We start from the raw sequence: 18,275 nt of genomic DNA on the forward strand, positions 1-18,275 counted from the left end.
AAATTCAAATTAAAAAGTTTACTCGGGATGTTCGTCGAAGTTTATATTATTCGATACGTTTATTTTTAATGTAAGTAATTTAAATGTAGTTAGCATTGAGCGATGTGAAATTCGGCCTTCAATTAGTAATGATAAATAATAACATTGTTTAAGTGTAATAATTTATTCCACGCGGATATGATTAGTTCTTAAGTTGTGAATTGTAAATATGTGTAATGTTTAATAAAAATAAGTAACTTATAATATTATTACAGCAATACATCAACTACAACAATCTAAGATATATAAAAATAAAAATATGAAGGTAACTCAAATAAACAAATGACAATAATAAAAAGTAATCATAACCACGATATCAATCCGAATCCCCTTATAACAACCGTCAATTTTCGAATGTGATTAAAAATAACACACCGCCCCTATAATAGCGATTAATAGCATGAGCCGGTTGGTTCCGTAGCGAGAAAAGAGTGCAATCACATTAGCGGGTGAACCCTAAAATTTTAATCTGCGCCACAATGGCAGCAATCGCTGATTGCAGCAGTGCGCATATGCATAGTCTTTGGGGATCGCTTAGCGTACACTTCGGGCGCAAAATGTTACATGCGTTACGTATTACGTAGAAGAAATACGATAAAAATTTAGTTTATTAATTTAGCTTGTTTAATTACATTTTACATTAATTAATCAATTAATTTTTTGAAAAATGTATAAATTTTAAGGATATACTAATTTTGTATGATAATATTAATCTAGTCAACAATGACAAAAACGTGTTAAATAGAGGTATATACAAGACATAGATTATATTCATACTGTAAAAAAATAATCAATAACATACACACAGTCGTTTGTTTCTAAAGTAAGCAACTTAATACTCGTGTTATAGGTAACAGCCGAATATTGATAAAATTCAACTCAGAAATAAATAACCTATACTGTAAAAAATTATGTTACTCATAAAGACTATACTGTTATATTAAAAATATAGAAAACAGTAATTAAAAAAATTGACACCAATTCACACCACTGCAACGCAACGGAACTTATATATATATATATATATATATATATATATATATATATATATATATAAGTTCCGTATATATATATATATATATATATATATATATGTAGGTTCTGGTAATACTAACAAGTAGGTGTGTTTATTAGAAATATAATAATTTTGTACATCTGGCTGACCAGACAGACGTAGACCTGTCTCGCGAACTATCAGTTTAAAAAAATATCTGTACGTAATACGAAATTTTACAATGCTCTACAGATTTTTTATAATTTTCATTCTATAAGAACTAAAAAAAAAAATAACTAACACAACGAATTTAGCAAATTATTTTTCTTTATATAGATAAAGAAAAATATTCTGACACACTTAAAGTAAAAGTTTGTCAGTGAAATGGTCGCGAGTGTACAAAACGCGTAACTGCCGAGGGACGAATTGTTTTCATATTAATAGTATGTCGAGAGGTACTCACAAAGGCAAGAAGCCTGGCCCCTCACTAGTTGGCATGTTGTTCATGGCCATTTAATCATGTCGCATATTTTATTGTAATTATTAGTAAATTAATAATTTATTGAAGGCTAATTTTAAATTAATATTTAAACATTTAAATTATAAGTGTATACTATTAAGTATAAATAAGGTGTACTAAATACTAGATGCTTATAATCTACTAACTCTTTGTAAACTTAAATAATGAGGTATATTTGTGTTACGAGTACTCACGGTACTGAAACTGATGCTATAACTTGCGATATGAAAATATCTTCTTCTGCCTGAAGAAATAGGCCTATCTCAGTAAAAGCGATGTTACAGGATGTATCATGATTCGTGATTTATGAATATTCAGTTGTTTGTATGACAATTTGGGTCTGCAACAAATATATATATCAATAATGTTTCTCGTGTTATCACTTCTCCCTTCCATTTGTATCCAGATGACTTACAAATATACATGCACTTCAAGTTGACTGAGCTGCATGAGGCTGTAGAAAATTTAAATAGCGACCTTACTGCGGTTCAGGTCTGGGCTAAATATTTTGGATTGTTGGTCATTCCTGCTAAGTCACAAGCTATCATTATTGGAAGTAGTCGATTGAGAAGCAGACTTGACTGGAAATTGGTTCCTAAAATCTCGTATTCTGGGGTTCCGATTCCGTACTGTGATAAAGTTAGGAATTTGGGGCTCATTATGGATTGCAATTTATCCTAGGCAGCTCATGTCAGTGAAGTCAGCAGAAGAATACACTACACATTCCAGTCTCTCAAGAGTCTTCAACATTTTCTTCAATTTTAAACCAAGATTATTGCTTGCACAAACCTTTCTGCTACCTATCCTTGATTATGCTGATGTGTGCTATCTAGATGTGACTGAGGAGCTACTTAAAAAGTTAGAGCGTCTCTAAAATCTTGCCATAAGATTCATTTATGGCCTGCAAAAATTTGATCGCATCTCTCACTTTCGTGCTCAGTTAAAATGGCACCTTATTCGTCTTCGGCGTGATATGCACATCTTGTCCAATCTCTTCAATATCCCTTATGATCCGAATGCTCATCATATCTTCACTCCCGGTTTCACCCCGTGCCCTCTCCTACTCGTTCCAGGCGCCCTGCTAGTAAAGCTATGTTAGATATACCGAAATGTAGAACAAAATTTAAGTTAAATTCATTTACGGTACGAGCCTCCATACTATGAAACAAACTCCCAAGTGACATCAGAACTAGTCCTTCTCTTGTTTCCTTTAAATATAAATTAAAGATACACTTGCTTTCACAAGCTAATGTGTAATCACCTGTATATAATATGTATGTATATACTTATATATTGTAGTGAGTGTGTATTTGCATATGTACAAGTGTATATTTGTATTTTGGTATGTATCTTTATATGTAATTGTTAGTATGTAGTACGTTATATTTTTAAGTATATATATACTATGTATAAATTTATCAAATTTATCATCTTTTTTTTGTAATCTTTTTATGTAATTTTTCTTGTTCTTAAGTAAATACCTCTTACACTGTTTGCCTCGCTTATATAAAGCACTTACTCATGACCATGGGTTGACTGAAAGAAATCTCTTTCAGAGATAAATTCACCTCTGCCATAAACCTTATTATTATGTTGTTTTTACATGTATTTTTTGAGTGCATTAAAGTATATATATAAGCGTTATTGGTCACAGGTCTGATCTAAACTAGCCCCACATTACTTAAGTACTCGGTCTTCCTGTGCTGCGTTTGCTTATAAAATTCATTATATTCTTTTTAAAATATTTTGTCCCAAAAATCTCTGGATATGACCCGGTATAAATATTAACGAGAACTCACCACAGCCAATGCTACATCCATTTACTTTTACCATCACACATGGAGCTCTATCGCGTTTTAATAATAAAAAACTAGTAGGTATAATCTTAAGTAAGTAAGGTCTTCGTCCACCATAATCGTCAATTAAAAGTGTTACTATCTTTTTAAATGTGCTTAGTATTACACCATACCCATTCTTACGATAATAACACCAAATGAAAATTATGTTTTGATTGTTCATATTATTGACTAATTTATAATATCATTACATTATGAACAGTAACACAAAAAACATAAGCAAATCAAACTTTAAGTTTAGTAAATATAAAGTAATATACATTACTTAAAGTAAATACAAATATTTACTTTAAAATATAGCATTACATAAAATCTTAATTTAAAATAAAGACGGGAAAGCAGAAGCAATCTGCAGTTGTGAACTAATTTACTCTTTGACGGGAACTAGCAAACGGATTTGCTCGCAGTTATTACGTTGTGCAGGTGCGGACGTAGTTTTGTTTCACTCCGTCCTCCCCCTCGGCTCCTCTTCCCGCACTACAGACTACTGTACAGTTTCGTCGCGCCTGAAAATTAATTCCTCTACATAATCAGAACTTCCGTGAACACGCCGCCCGCCCGCGGCCCGCCGTAGCTTCATGTCGAAGTATTTAACTTTATTTTCAGATACTTTATTTATTTGTTTTTTTTTTATAAGGTACAAATTTAAGTAAATTTTAAAGTTTAAGTTTATTAAATTTATTTAATGTATCAATAACTCATTCCTATTATTAATGTTAGAATCTCATTTGAAATGAGTGTAAGTATAATAGCTCGAGAAATGGAGAAGAATATAGATATTTATTTGGCTATTTTGGTTGTACATTGTGTTGTTGTTGTGTTGTTTTTTCTTCATAATGTATCTCTTCGTACCTAACAGAAAAAGTAACAAAATTGCTACAGTAGGTTAAAGTTTTTTTTTTATATTCCAACGAATCTCATATCCCTACAATATTAGACAAGTCTAGACTCTAGACCATAGGTTCCCTACGGGGGCGGTACCAACCCCTAGTGGGCTCTGAAGGTTTTCGTGGGGGCGGTAGCTGGTCCAAAGGCAAATGGGGGGCGTTATGAAAGTTGCGGCATACCCCCTAATTAAAAATTTAATACAATAAAATACTTTGAAAACACGTCTATTTTGGTTGAAAAAAATTTTATTTAGCCATCTAAGATAAGTTATTTTATTAACGAATTAATTGATTCGGTTTAGGATTGGTGGTAACAAATCTACGCAAAATGGTAAAAAAGACGTGATTTACGCAATTAAGCATGTTTCGACAAAAATACGGGAAATTGTAACAACCTGTTTGCATGGCAAGTGCACCGCCGCACCACAAACAAAGGCATACAATATGATTTTTTTATCGAAAGCTACGCTTTTATTCGAAAGTTTACTTAATAGAAAGCTTACTTTTGTAGTTTAAATATTTATTAAATCATAAGCGTCGGTACCGCCTCCGTTGGTGGACTCTGGTTAGAGTCTAGTGTATATACGTATATCAAAATAATTTTATACGATAATCAAACGTGGTACCAGTGCATATTACATCCAGAAATCCACCAGAGCCCTTGTTATAGTTGAGACAAAAAGGCCCAACGTCATAATTAAAAAAATCTCGTGCCTGCAAAGAAAGGGGGAAGTGGCGCGAAAGCAAGACGGATGGGGCGCCACAGAGGGGCCTCGCAAAGACAATGTCGCTTTAGAAGCGTTGCTTAATCATAAATATATCAAGCGGAGACGTAGCAGGCGTCGGGCACACTTGCGAAATATATTTGTACTTATTATCTTACATGTCAGAATAATTGCAGGTATTAATTTTTTTCGCAAGTATCATCAGGTCTAATGCCTCATTACCTTTTAGAATATTCTTTTCATGTACGTATTATTTAGATACAAGTTGACCCGCCGGCCATGGGATTAGCCCTTCACACAGTTTACTTCGACTTCACACGGTAATACGCTATATATCACACATTATTATATACTAGTAATTTAGTTAAGCTACTAAACTAAAGTAAAAATAATCTAATAGTATTTAAGGATTGTTCCTACATTAAGACTACTTATTACTCAATTATCACTACAAAATGTTGGAAACAAAACAATCTAAGAAAAAACCAAATTTCACATATAATTTTATTTGAATCTTTGTTTAATGTGCTTTGAAACTTATCTCTTGAAATATTAATCAACGATAAAAACATTACAACATTAATAAGATACAATTTAGATACATAAACACATCAGCCTTTTCGCCAAAAATGGCATGAACTCATGTGTTTTGCCCATAGTCACCACGCTGGGCAGGCTAATGGACAATGCAATGAATTTTTTGTATATCTTCATATTAATGCTTTATTAGGTATCCATACCTATTTAATCCATCATTATTTCAATGCTATAATCAATATCATAAACTTACAAAAAAAGATATAAATGTAGTAAAATAGTGTACATTTTTTACTTTAATAGAATAGTATAGTTAATAATAAAGTATTTTTAACAAATTTTCTTTAAATATTTGGCCGTAAATATCTTTACAAGTAATAATAAATAATTGATAGCTTATAGAGTCAACAAGTTAATAGTTACTATATATTTTGTGTGGCACCCCTCACCTTGAATAAGGAACAGGTACCATCAATGTAAGCTTTGCTCGTATATTATTTGATTACTTTTAAAAATACATTATCGTACAGTATATACTAAGCTTAATTAATTTAAAACAAAATGAAGTAGTGTGCGCGCGGCGCAAGGAGCTCGAAGGAACCTATGCACATGGGCGCATGCTAAAGAGGGTGTTAAAACAAAACGAATGAGTTCGGACAAAGGAAGCGACGCGTCCCTGCGATTACAAGCCTTTTGATTCTATCATACATAACATATTTTGATTAATGAACGCCATCTTTATGTACACAAAGCTTTGTTAATAAAAAGTACAAAGTAAAAATTTTTTGTCATCTGTTTAAAACGTTTGTTTCTGTATGTAAATTTAAAACATACGTAAGAAAACTTGAGTGAAAATTTAAACGACTCTTTATGTGTTCTTCTTTCGAATATCTTTTTATTTTTTAAATCATTGCGATGTGGTAAGAGTATGACGCGAGTCTACGTTATAAAAAAATACAGTAATTTTTGAACATAAATTTCTAAAAAAAAAATTATTAGGTAAATCTGCTACTCATTTATATTTGTTAATCAAAGTTATGAGGGCTTTAATTTAATGCAACATATTAACTGAAATATTGTAAACAAATAAAACATATACTAAAAATAAAGTTATGTTTTATGTTCTTTATTAGTGTAGTAAAGAAGATACAATGATAAAATTGTGTAATAAAAATGCCAAAATGATAAGTTATAAGAAAATAAACTTTTGTATGACACCTATATTTTCCGTCAAACAACATTCAAAAGTTATGCATTATGTACCTATATGCTGTGTGGCTACGGCAGTAAGGAATATAGCCATACCTCTCTTTCCGTGTGTATCGTAAAAGGCGACTAAGGGATAACACAATTCCATTACCACCTTGGAACTTAAAAAGCCGAGCTATGACGGGATAACCATCCAAGTGCTAGCTTTCAAATACACAGGCCGAAGACGGGCAGCAGCGTCTTCGGTGAGTTTGCCCGCCTGCCCAGCGTGGTGACAATGGTTCGTGTCATTTTTGGCGCGAACTTAGGGAGGCCTGTGTCCAGCAGTGGACTGTGATAGGCTGAAGTGATGATGATGATGAACATTCAAAAGTTACTCATGTTGTATATACCTAATACCTCCTAATATAAAATTTGAAAATTTGATAGATAGATAGATGTTTAGATTTGTTTAAAATAAGTAATCAATATCTGAAATCAAAGTCATAAAAGCTATAAAGCTATAAATCATTTTCAATGTGAAATATACCTATATCACATACCTACAAAACGTATTACACATCCATATATGTACGTTTATAACCCATACGATCATTTACGACTCAATCAATAAACAATACACTGAAGCAATGCAAATGGAAACGCAGCTTAAAGAGATAGGTATATACCTACTAGGTGAGTTGATTAGCAGCCAGTTGCCGGCAGCCGCGTCGTTCTGGTCTGGTCCACGAGCTTCGTTCCCGGCGCATTGTCTGTCGCTCTGCCGGCGAATAACTAAACACTGTTAGTTCATGTACGCTAGGGTTAACACTGTCTAGGATTGATTGGAAATGTACTTATTGTTGCGTTACTTTCATATCTACTATTACGTACAATAATAGGCTATCTAACTTATTGCGATTGATAACAGGTTGTGATTGATATTTCTTTTTATACTTTTAAAATTTACTAGAAAAGTAATCAAAATTATATTTTTGTAAGCTTTCTTTCGTATCATTGTATCGTCTACGTTTCTTGGTTTTATTGTTTCGCTAAATTTACAGTTTCCCAGTTTCACATGACTTTATGGGTTTTTCTCCCTCTTTTAATATTAAACTATTTTAATACAAGTTAAAATATATTAACAAATAGACATACGCCGTATGTAATTTCTTTGTTGACTACGCTTGCTATTCTTTATTAAATTAAAAATCAGCTTATAATTCATCGCTCCGCAGCACACCACCACACACGAGCAATTGAAAGTTAGATCCTCGCTAAGCATGTATGTGCGTATTTGTACAAATATTTCTTTCCAGTCTGGTTCTCTGTCCTTGTGGGTATCACCACCGTACATCGGAGAGCACGTTAAGCACTCGCTCCCGGTTGTTAAATCATAGACACATGATAGCGAGCGTTACTCATAGTAAGGAATATATATACAACCCGCAGTGCAGCAGCGTGGTGGATTAAGTTCTGACCCTTCTTCTATATGGAGAAAGCCAGCAGAATATTAAAGTCTGAATGACTTATAAACTTTAACCGTTATATCTTTACAATAAAAGATAAAACAAACATTATTTAACACTGTAGGTACGAAGTACATTTAATTTTAAAGAAATCTAATGTACAAATACATTAATACTGCGTAGAAAATTTGAAAAAAAGAACTGTTACAACCCTAAAGACAGTAACTGGGGAGGCATTTCCCACTGGTTTGCGTCTCGCTTATAAATGCTATTTTAACGCGGAAAAAAAGATTAATTAACTAATTGAGCTGCCCGACATACCGACTGTGCTTTCATTTATCAACTCAACGCAAATGCTACTTGCGATTCTGTCTGGGTTAATGACTCTCGTGACACATGTTGATTATATGTTGACATTTTATCTTAGCAATAGATGTAGTATTAGACTTATTTTGCTATCATTGATTAATCATCTTATACATATATAGTCAATACTGAATTTCTATAGCTAATAAAATTGCTTATTTTAATGTGCTTAGCTCAGGATAACTAGAAGGATTTCGATAACTTTTTATTTTAGAAAGTTATTGCTAAAGGACAAATGATACGTAATATTCATAGGTACATAATAAATAAGATAAATACGTACTATAATATAATATAATATATATTATATAACATATATAATATAACATAATATACGTATAATATAGTATGATAACGAATTGTTTTATAAGTATTAGAATAACTTAGTTTAATGGAATTTTAGTAGTGTATTTTTTTTAGATAATTTAATAATCCTATTATCTAAAGAAGAATAAAAAAAAAAGTATTTGTACAAAAATTGCTGATGTATTCTATTTACGTGTAACGTTGGATAAAACTTAATGTAATATTTCAATTCATTGTCTAGTACCAACGATAGAAACTGCCTCTAATTTGAAACCATGTCGAATATCAAAGCTTTCGACAAACAAAGGTTTTTCACCAAAACTCCATACATAACTGTAAAGCTAATATGTGGAAAGCTGAATAAGTACATTACAGGGATTTTGTAGTATACGCCCATTAGAGGAATTTTACGGTAAGTTCCTTTACAACAGTTTAATTCTCCATTCTATTTTAGTTCATAGCACAATGACACTTATAAGTATTATTTGGTTCTGATTAAACAGTCTCCATCAATTTTTACTATATTCATATGAATAAAATACCATCAATTCATAAAGATGTCGAGATTTACAAAAATTGTTACACGTAACGTTAACACAATTGTGTGAGCTTTTCTAGTTTAAGTTTCCATTCAATCAGGTAAGTTGACATATAAACTGACTTATTATTTATTTGAAACACATTGTAACGTCCCACTGCTGGGCATAGGCCTCTTTCCCCATGTATGTAATATATAGGTACAACTAAATCGTTCCAATATCAAGTTGCATGCCACATTTTCATAGCAGAAACAACAACACATTTTAATATGTCTCAGATTATTTTAATCATCGTTTAATTAAGCCGAAATTTAATCAGCGCATTATAAGGCAACGAAATCCAGCATCGTATCTGAAACAATATGGCTCGAATGTTTAATTAGCGCATTGCAGGCTGGAGGGTGGAAACGGGTGGGGAGGTGTTATTCATTAAAATGTTTGCGGAAACTCGTTTAGTGCTGCGGTGGCTGCCCCGCCCGCCTCGTAGGGTTGACTGAATTATACTTAAAACTACGAACGGTAAGCTTGTTATTGTTCTGCTGAGACTGGGAATAGTTCTTAAGTTAATTGCTAATTATATGCATACAACTACATTAACGCGTCTTTGCTAGGAAAATATATTGTATTTTAAAACATTTTTTATTGTTATGTGTATATTCGTGGATGTAGTTTCTTATGAGTCTAGTTTATTTTCGACTTTAAGTAGGTGTTTGTATTGTAGGTTATAGTTTATTATAATTCATACAAATATAGACACGAATATTGTATAAAATACGCAGTTTTGTAAATCTTCCGCCAGGTGCGCTGCAATCTTAGTTATAAATTCATTAGCCGAGAAGTTCATATTTGAACTTGAACGAAGATCTCTAGTGAGAAAATACTTGCTGAAGAAAATGAGGAATTGTTTATTTGATTAAAAATTCTTTCTTAAGAGTGTCTATCAAACACTGATCAACAACAACCCTCCGTGGTTCGTTAAGACCCGTTTTTAGCCAACAGAACACATTTCCATATTCCAGCATTCAATATTCTTAAGTACACATCCGCGACTATCCGCGACTATTTTAAACGATGTACTAAATTCTAAAAGTAAAGTAAGTAATTATATAGAAAGTTAAGACTAAGCTGGATGATGGGAAATGGGAGATGGTAAGCGAGACGGCAAGTGCGCTGTATTTTTAGAATCGAAATATAAGTTGTACAAATACAAGAGTAAAGACTTAATATACAGTAAAAGCCGATGAAATGATTCAACAATACATTGTTTTTCTCCTACACTATAGTGAAAAACTATTTAAGGGTACGCCTCATGGTAAGCGGGTACTGTAGCAGTACATAGTACTGCTGCAACACTAGAAGCAATACTTTGTTAAGCCTCTAACAACTTATTCACAGAGATTAGAAGTTTGCATGAAGGAAATTTTTAGGCTACTGATAAATTTATTTCAAACGTTGAAGATAAAATAAAAATATAAATATGTTTACCATATGAATGGACAAGATATCAACAAAAAATTTAGAACATGTCTTAAGTTGAAAAAGAGGATATTTAGAATCTGACCACAACTGTATCAACAAATGGATCCGGTACGACTAATGAAACTGTTGATAGGATTTAGAGGAAACTGACATATGACGCAAGGACTAAGTAAGTCTAATTGCATCAATAGACGCAAAAGATTATAAGTATAAATCATGATATATATTTATAAAAAAATAACAAAAGAAATGCGTACTGACTTAGTATGATCAGTGCTATCTCTTCCTAATCCAAAAGTTAACAAAAACTATGTAGTAAAGTATTATTTTATAACATTAAATGAACGCTTAAAATTAAAAAATTTACCACAGATGTCTAAAACCTATAAAAGCGTATTGTACCATATTCTTGTACTAAAAGTAATTTTAAATCCAAAGTATGGACATCTCTTGAAATTTTTTAAATTCATTTTACTCGTAATATTAATTAAATAATATAGTATTAGAGCAGAAATTGGATTGAAGAGCTTTTTAATCCAATTTCTTCTCAATCTATTTTGTAAATATAAATAATGATGATAATGTTTTATGCCATACACTCATATTATATCTACAGGTACATTAAGCAGACTTTGCAAATTTTGTACGATAAAGAAAAATAAGATACATTTAGGTTCAATTTGTTGTTTGCACAGGAAGCAGTAGAAACAATATTATTAGCTCCTCACAAATTACTCTCTGGACTTTTCCTTATCTTTACATAAATACTTATATATAAATACTTTATATAAATACAACTTATAATACGAGTACTTAAAATAATAATAACAAATAATATACATGTGGACTTTTTAAGTGTTTTTTTTTAATTGACCAGTTTATGTTAGGAAATTAAAAAAAATCCATTTTTATAAAATTTTAAACAGTATTCAGTGCGCATTTCAAATTGTCACCCCTGTGGCGGGAGTGGGGGGCGCGGGCAGTAACTTTCATTTGCTCTTCGTAATCGCAGCTTCCGTTATCTGCAACCCACTTAGCGAACTCGGTGTTTGTTTTCGTTCCTTTGCCAATTATATTTTGCTGACTCTACATAATTAAGAAAATGCCTTCAGGCTGGTTGCTTTTACATCGCTGTTTAAGATGCACAATACTTTCTATTTACTATTTTAACGAGTTACTTTTAATTAATAGTTGATGATAATAATAATAATCTATAACTACCTACTAAATTTTTTGTACTATTATTATATAACAATTTTTTGCTTTTGCAAATATAAGTTACATAAATTTCGTAGTAAAATAATATACACAAGAATCAGTCGCAGAATAGACGAAAAAAAGTATTTTGAAGAGCATTTCGAATAATTGAAATTCAATAAATTATAAGAGTATATTTCTCAATCAATAAAAGCTATGTTTATTTTATTTGTTATAGAATAAAAAACAACAGTAAATTTACTATGAATTAATTTACTGCATATGAGGTAATACATATTTTCAACAATTTAGGCCGGAATGATCGACACAAAAATAACCATTAAGCTTTACATAAAAGCTGAAGCCTACACCGTTCAATATCTCATTAACAATTTCGGTGCAAAATTAACCGCATTTATACAAAATTTATATTTACAGATACGACATAACTCAATCTACACCTATTTTAAACACAACCCCTGAGAGGACGTCACGATTGGCCGAATCCTCCATCCCCTAGGGCGTTTAGCCAATCGCGCTCGACGATTATACTGCGGAGGGGTGGAGCCAGGGTAGTTTATAGCACTGTATTTTCGCGGACTCATACAGTATAGTGACGATCATCCCTCATGCAAGACTTTTAGAATCAATGTTCAAGTGCAATATTCACGTTACGCATACAAACTTTACGACATAAATAGTGAAAATGTTGTTGAAAGGAAATACAATTTTATGTTAAAGAAATTGTTACATTTAAAACACTACTATATATCAGTTTAAAAGTATTTGACTTTTGACAAAATTTTGGATTATTCTAACGAGAGATGGCTGGACCGTACTTGTCTCCATTGCCGGGAGATCTTCTAACAGAGTATATGTTCGGTAGACGGCGGCAGAGAAGGAACAGAACAACATTTACGCCGCAGCAGCTAAGCGAATTGGAATCCCTATTTCAGAAAACACACTACCCAGATGTCTTCTTAAGAGAAGAGGTAGCGTTAAGAATTAGCCTGTCGGAAGCAAGAGTGCAGGTAAATTGCTCAATATACATATAACTGTAATCCTAGCTATACTCTATATTTCTATATTTTATAAAGAAGAAGTCGTAAAAATACCGTCAACTTATTCAACCATATCCCGTAAGTTTATTGTTAATTTTAAAGTTATTGAATAATTTATTTATTTTTAAATTTAGTTATAATATTTATTGCTTTTTATATTTAATTTATTTAAATCCATAACTATTGTTACTTCTAAAATATTTATGACTGAAAGTTAAAAAATCTCGCAGAATCTTACATTATAATCCTTTATAATGGTCTTTTTAGGCTGAATCGCTTTAAATGACTTACTTTAATATCTGCTTGTTAGTTATTTAAACAATATTTTTGTGTACCTATAGCATAAATTATTTTTAAGGTATGGTTTCAAAACCGTCGTGCAAAATGGCGAAAGCAGGCGAGGCTTCAACTTCTTCAAGATGCTTGGAGAATGCGTTGCCTGGGTCTTGGTACTCCTCCACTAGGCATGCCAGGTTCGTTCTTTATAACTATTCAAAGTCTATATTTGTTGATACGTGTATATACAACTATATATATATAAAACTATATAAACACTTAAGTATATTATATCAATACGTGAATTAATATTGATACGTTATTTTAATATTAATATGTGAAGCAAAAACTTTGTATTCCTTTTTACGAAAATTGCGCGGACGGAGTAGTATGAAATTTCGCACACTTATAGTTTATATAGAGAAGGAGTGCAGAATACTAATATATTTTTTAAATTACGCATAATACATTAAATCAATAAAAAAAATATACACAGTATTTGACACACACGCATATATACTCTTTTGTTTATTATTATAGAAATATAGTCTTTGTCAACACCACACAGAACCGTAATAATATTCAAACTTATAATTTAAATTAATTGTGGTTGAATTTCGATCACTGGGCGACCATTAGTGTTAACAAAACGTCAATTTTGTACATTAAATTCATTTTCGGAATAATGTGTTCGCACTTATGCCACTTTTAGCATAATTATAAATATTAAAGATATTTGGGAGTTAGTTAATCTTTTTTTTCTTTTTTTTGCCCGTTTGTCTAAGCCGTTAGTTGCTTTTATCCTTCATTATAGCAATAGAACATTACATTACGCTTATTGGTGACGTGTGTAAAATTTCATAGCTAGTCTTGAACTAATAATAAAATTATTCTATATTTATCCAATACCTATTAACTAATTCGTTGTTTACGTTGTAAGAGTTCTGATAAAGTATTTTTTTCTTTTTATACTGATTACTTAAAACGAATTATATAAAAATTTGTGAAACTTGAAAATTAAAACAAAAACAAGGACAGGTTCAACACAAATTTTAATCTATTTAGAAATTTTCAGATATTGAAATTCAGAAAAAATACCTCAATTTAAATATATACCCAAAATTAAATAGAAAAATGAACTGAAAAAAAAAATAATAAAATTCAGAAATTGATTACTCGATTAAATATGTTTAAATTATTGAAGTTGCTAGTTATTCTTTGATTTCGTAAACACATGACTGTGCACGTCAAGGATGTTAGTAATCTGAATGGGGTTGGCAGCTCTTTGTGCTGATGTGCATGTGATTAAAGTTAGGGATTGTTGCACTGATTAAATTCTCTTGTGGAATATTGTGATGTTCTTTCTTGTATGTCTAGAGTTTCTCGTTTGAATTATTGCATTTTTATTTAAAATCACCGATAAGGGTTGTAGAAAAATTAACTCGGATAAAAAACTTTTATATTTTATTTTTTGTTTTAATTAATACTTGACACTTTTTCTTTTCAATAACGTATTTTATATTTTAGAGGATATCTAAGATTTTAATGAACGATAACTGTAATAGATAAGGTTCATATTATAATATACACTCATTAATATTAAACAAAAAAAATGAAGAAAACGTTGCTAAAACAAAGTTTTGGGTTTTTCATTTGTAATAAATTATAAGCACGTAAATTATTAACAACTACTAATATTCCAATTTTTATTTTATTTAAAACTCTCTAAAAGAGATAAACTCTCATATCAAACGCTAGTTTAGACATTCCACGATCTTTCACTCGCGGTGACTCTATTAGTCGAAACGTGGCCATTTACGAAGCCTATTTAAACAAAAAAAAAAGTATTTTAAAAATTAGATTAGATACGTAGATAATCGGTATATAGGATACAGTTTGTTTTAATATATTAAGTATAACTCTTCTAATTTAAAAGAAAATAAATATAAAGCAAGCATACCCAAATAATTCCAATTTAGACAGATTTATTTGACATTCGTTAAAACGAATCAAAACGAATCAATCAAAAACCATATTGGGTTTAATAATTTTAATAAAAAAAGGTGTCAAAATTTATCATAATTATAATTTCTAGTTACTAATATTTCAATAAATATACTATTATTTAACATAATTTTGTATGCTCGCAAAGGAAAAAAAACGACTTCAATTACATCGACAAGTAATACAAAGTAGGGAGATGAAAAATAGTCAAATAAGTACCCATTATCAGATATAGCCATATGACACACACCACTTTTCGATTTAAAAAAATACTTCGAAATCAGTCCGCCCAGTAAAAAGTTCTGAGGTAACTAACATACCAACATTAAAAAAATATATTATATAGTTGAATTGAGAACTCTACACTTTTTAAATCGGTTAATAAATGAACAGTCTACATTTATTTTCTTAATTATGTGAAAGCATAATTGTATATTATTATTCAACTGTTCTCTTTTTAATTTCTCACTTTTTCTTTCCAAAAGTTTTCGTTAGACTTATTATTTATTCAATAACTAATTTCGATTTTTTTACAATAAATAGAAATCAGTTTAAAATTCTAAGGTCAACACACAATTCAAAAAAGAAATATACCGGCACATAACCTTTAAACATACCTATTATCTAACTAGCTGTGACTGCGACTTTGTCCGCGTGGAATAAAAAAAAATATTATTCAGTTCGCAGAAATATAAAATAAATAAATTTCTGGAATAAAAGTTACTACATCAGTTATCTGCCAGTGAAAGCCCCGTCAAATCGGTCCAGCCGTTTCAGAGATTAGCCGGAACAAATAGATAGACAGACAGACTAAAATGGTAAAAAATGTTATTTTGGTATATGTACCATATATTAGTAAAAAGCGGTGGTACATCCATATGCATTTAGTAAAAAGCGGTTATTTTAATATTACAAACAGACACTCCAATTTTATTTATTTTTATAGATTAGTTTTTGCAATTTACTTAACTAATATCAACAAATTACATGCATCGTCACCATAACACACCTAGGACATTTTTTAATGATTCTCTACCTGGAAAAATGCACGTGATTTTTGAATAATTATGTAAACAAAAAACGATAATCTTGTTACAGGTCATACGAAACCACCAGAATCTTCCCCAGAAGCTGGAGAATCACCAACGCCCAAGGAATCACCAGAGCCGCCACCTATAGACAGTAACAGTGAATTAAAATCGCCCCGACCTGAAACCTACCACCACAATGGTAGCATGACAGAAAACATGCCATCAATACCACCACCCCATGACATGCCTCCTCCCATGCCATATAGTAACGAAGATGGAAGAATGATGCAACAGCCAGCCTTCCCTTTTCCACCATTATTGATGCCGCCGCAGCTTGACAATGAAGTTGTACCAACAGATTTGAGAGTGATCACATCAAAGAACAACCCATGTCACTGTGGCACTTCTGGCGAAGAAAACGAAGAACCACAAAACTTGGCATACCGCAGGAGAGACAATGAAGCGAGTGATAGTGAAAGTGACACGGAAATCGATCTCACATCGCATTCCAAAGATGATGACTTACGTGAATCAGAGAGACTCGCTAAAAGAATAGCAACAAACATATTCAGAAGCGATGCAGTCCTACACGACTTGTTACCAAACGACCTGAGTATGGGAATGAAGAATATCAACGAAAGAAATATTGGTAGGAACGTATCGATGTAATTTTAGATTTGATGTAAATTTCTGTTTCTAGTCAATATTGTACTTTATAGACTTGTAGATACTCATTTATTTATACTATTGAGATTAAAACTACTGTTAAGGTTGATATAATTGATCTTAAGTTTGAAGCTGTTGTAGATAGCGAACCAAAAAAATGTAATTTTTAGACTGTATTTATGAACTATGTTTATTTAGTTTTAGAGGTAAAGAAAGAAATTTGGAAAATGAATAATAGATCAAATTTAGAAAAAACATTTTATTTCTTCGTTACAAAATTGACTTAACCATATTGACAATTACCAGACGGTGTCGTTAAAATGACTGTATCAATTTATAAAATTAAAGGAATTCTTAGAACAAAGGTCACTTCAATTGAAACATTTAAAACCGAGTTTGCTCTTGGCACTGATAATTATCAATTTGACAAATTACTTTTAACAGATTTTTCACTTTTATATATTTATAAATTATTTCTTCACAAATTAAGTCAATCTAAATATAAAAATATTGGAATAAATAAAACAAACAATTAAATTAAACACTAAAAATTAAAATACCTTAAAATTAATCTTAAAATATGAGATCTCTTGGGATCTTAGGTTACCTCTTGTCTTTTATTTTCGTTAGTATGCATTGCGAATTAAAAAAAAAACGATTATGCTTTAGACCACACAAAAACTGAAGTAAAACATCTTTAGCAATATGCCTGCACAATAGGCTAGCACTTTGTCTAATTTATACGAAATGTAACTGGCTATGAGAGACAGAGAGAAAAAAATTGTGCTCGCACCCCTCTCTCTTACTCCGTTCGCCTCGCCCAATCAAACTTTTTGTAATGCTCTCATCATGCATTCACCGTCTTACTTCCCAAGTCAAGCGTGCCTACAAAATTTTTACTTCAAAAATGCAATTTGTGCTTTAAATATGAGACACAATCTCTGATATTTAAGTTTTTTTAAACCCGACATGCTTAAATCTTAACATAGGCTAAACGAAGGACTTTTGAAAAATAGGAAGCTGGCGTTTATATGCATATATAATAACCATTTATAATTTGTCTTTACTTACCAATCAGTCATCAACAATATTATTTAGATAAGTTATTAAAGTATCAAAATACAAGTTTTTTATA

At 31.2% G+C, this 18,275-nt stretch overlaps 1 protein-coding gene and 1 long non-coding RNA gene across 2 annotated transcripts; one reads left to right on the forward strand and one right to left on the reverse strand.

Moving 5' to 3' along the window:
• Positions 1 to 3,558: 3,558 nt before the first annotated feature.
• Positions 3,559 to 7,502, reverse strand: LOC123659519. Its single transcript, XR_006744026.1, has 2 exons — positions 7,440 to 7,502; positions 3,559 to 3,915 (listed from the first exon to the last, which is right to left on the reverse strand). It is a non-coding gene; the product is annotated as an uncharacterized LOC123659519 (long non-coding RNA).
• Positions 7,503 to 12,926: 5,424 nt separating this feature from the next.
• Positions 12,927 to 17,494, forward strand: LOC123659518 (retinal homeobox protein Rax). Its single transcript, XM_045594729.1, has 3 exons — positions 12,927 to 13,133; positions 13,522 to 13,636; positions 16,542 to 17,494. Exons 1-3 carry the CDS (start codon positions 12,927 to 12,929, stop codon positions 17,141 to 17,143), a joined length of 924 nt encoding a protein of 307 aa, XP_045450685.1. The 3' UTR covers positions 17,144 to 17,494.
• The last annotated feature ends 781 nt before the right edge of the window (positions 17,495 to 18,275 follow it).

This window comes from Melitaea cinxia, chromosome 14 (genome assembly GCF_905220565.1).
Source record: "Melitaea cinxia chromosome 14, ilMelCinx1.1, whole genome shotgun sequence".
Classification (NCBI taxonomy): Eukaryota; Metazoa; Arthropoda; class Insecta; order Lepidoptera; family Nymphalidae; genus Melitaea; species Melitaea cinxia.

What these genes read in the sequence shown, in the direction of transcription:
- LOC123659518 (XM_045594729.1), top strand. Translation starts at nt 12,927, where the DNA reads ATGGCTGGACCGTACTTGTCTCCATTGCCGGGAGATCTTCTAACAGAG. An exon ending in TGTCGGAAGCAAGAGTGCAG is followed by an intron (nt 13,134 to 13,521) that starts GTAAATTGCTCA and finishes ATTATTTTTAAG; the next exon opens with GTATGGTTTCAAAACCGTCG. An exon ending in TCCTCCACTAGGCATGCCAG is followed by an intron (nt 13,637 to 16,541) that starts GTTCGTTCTTTA and finishes ATCTTGTTACAG; the next exon opens with GTCATACGAAACCACCAGAA.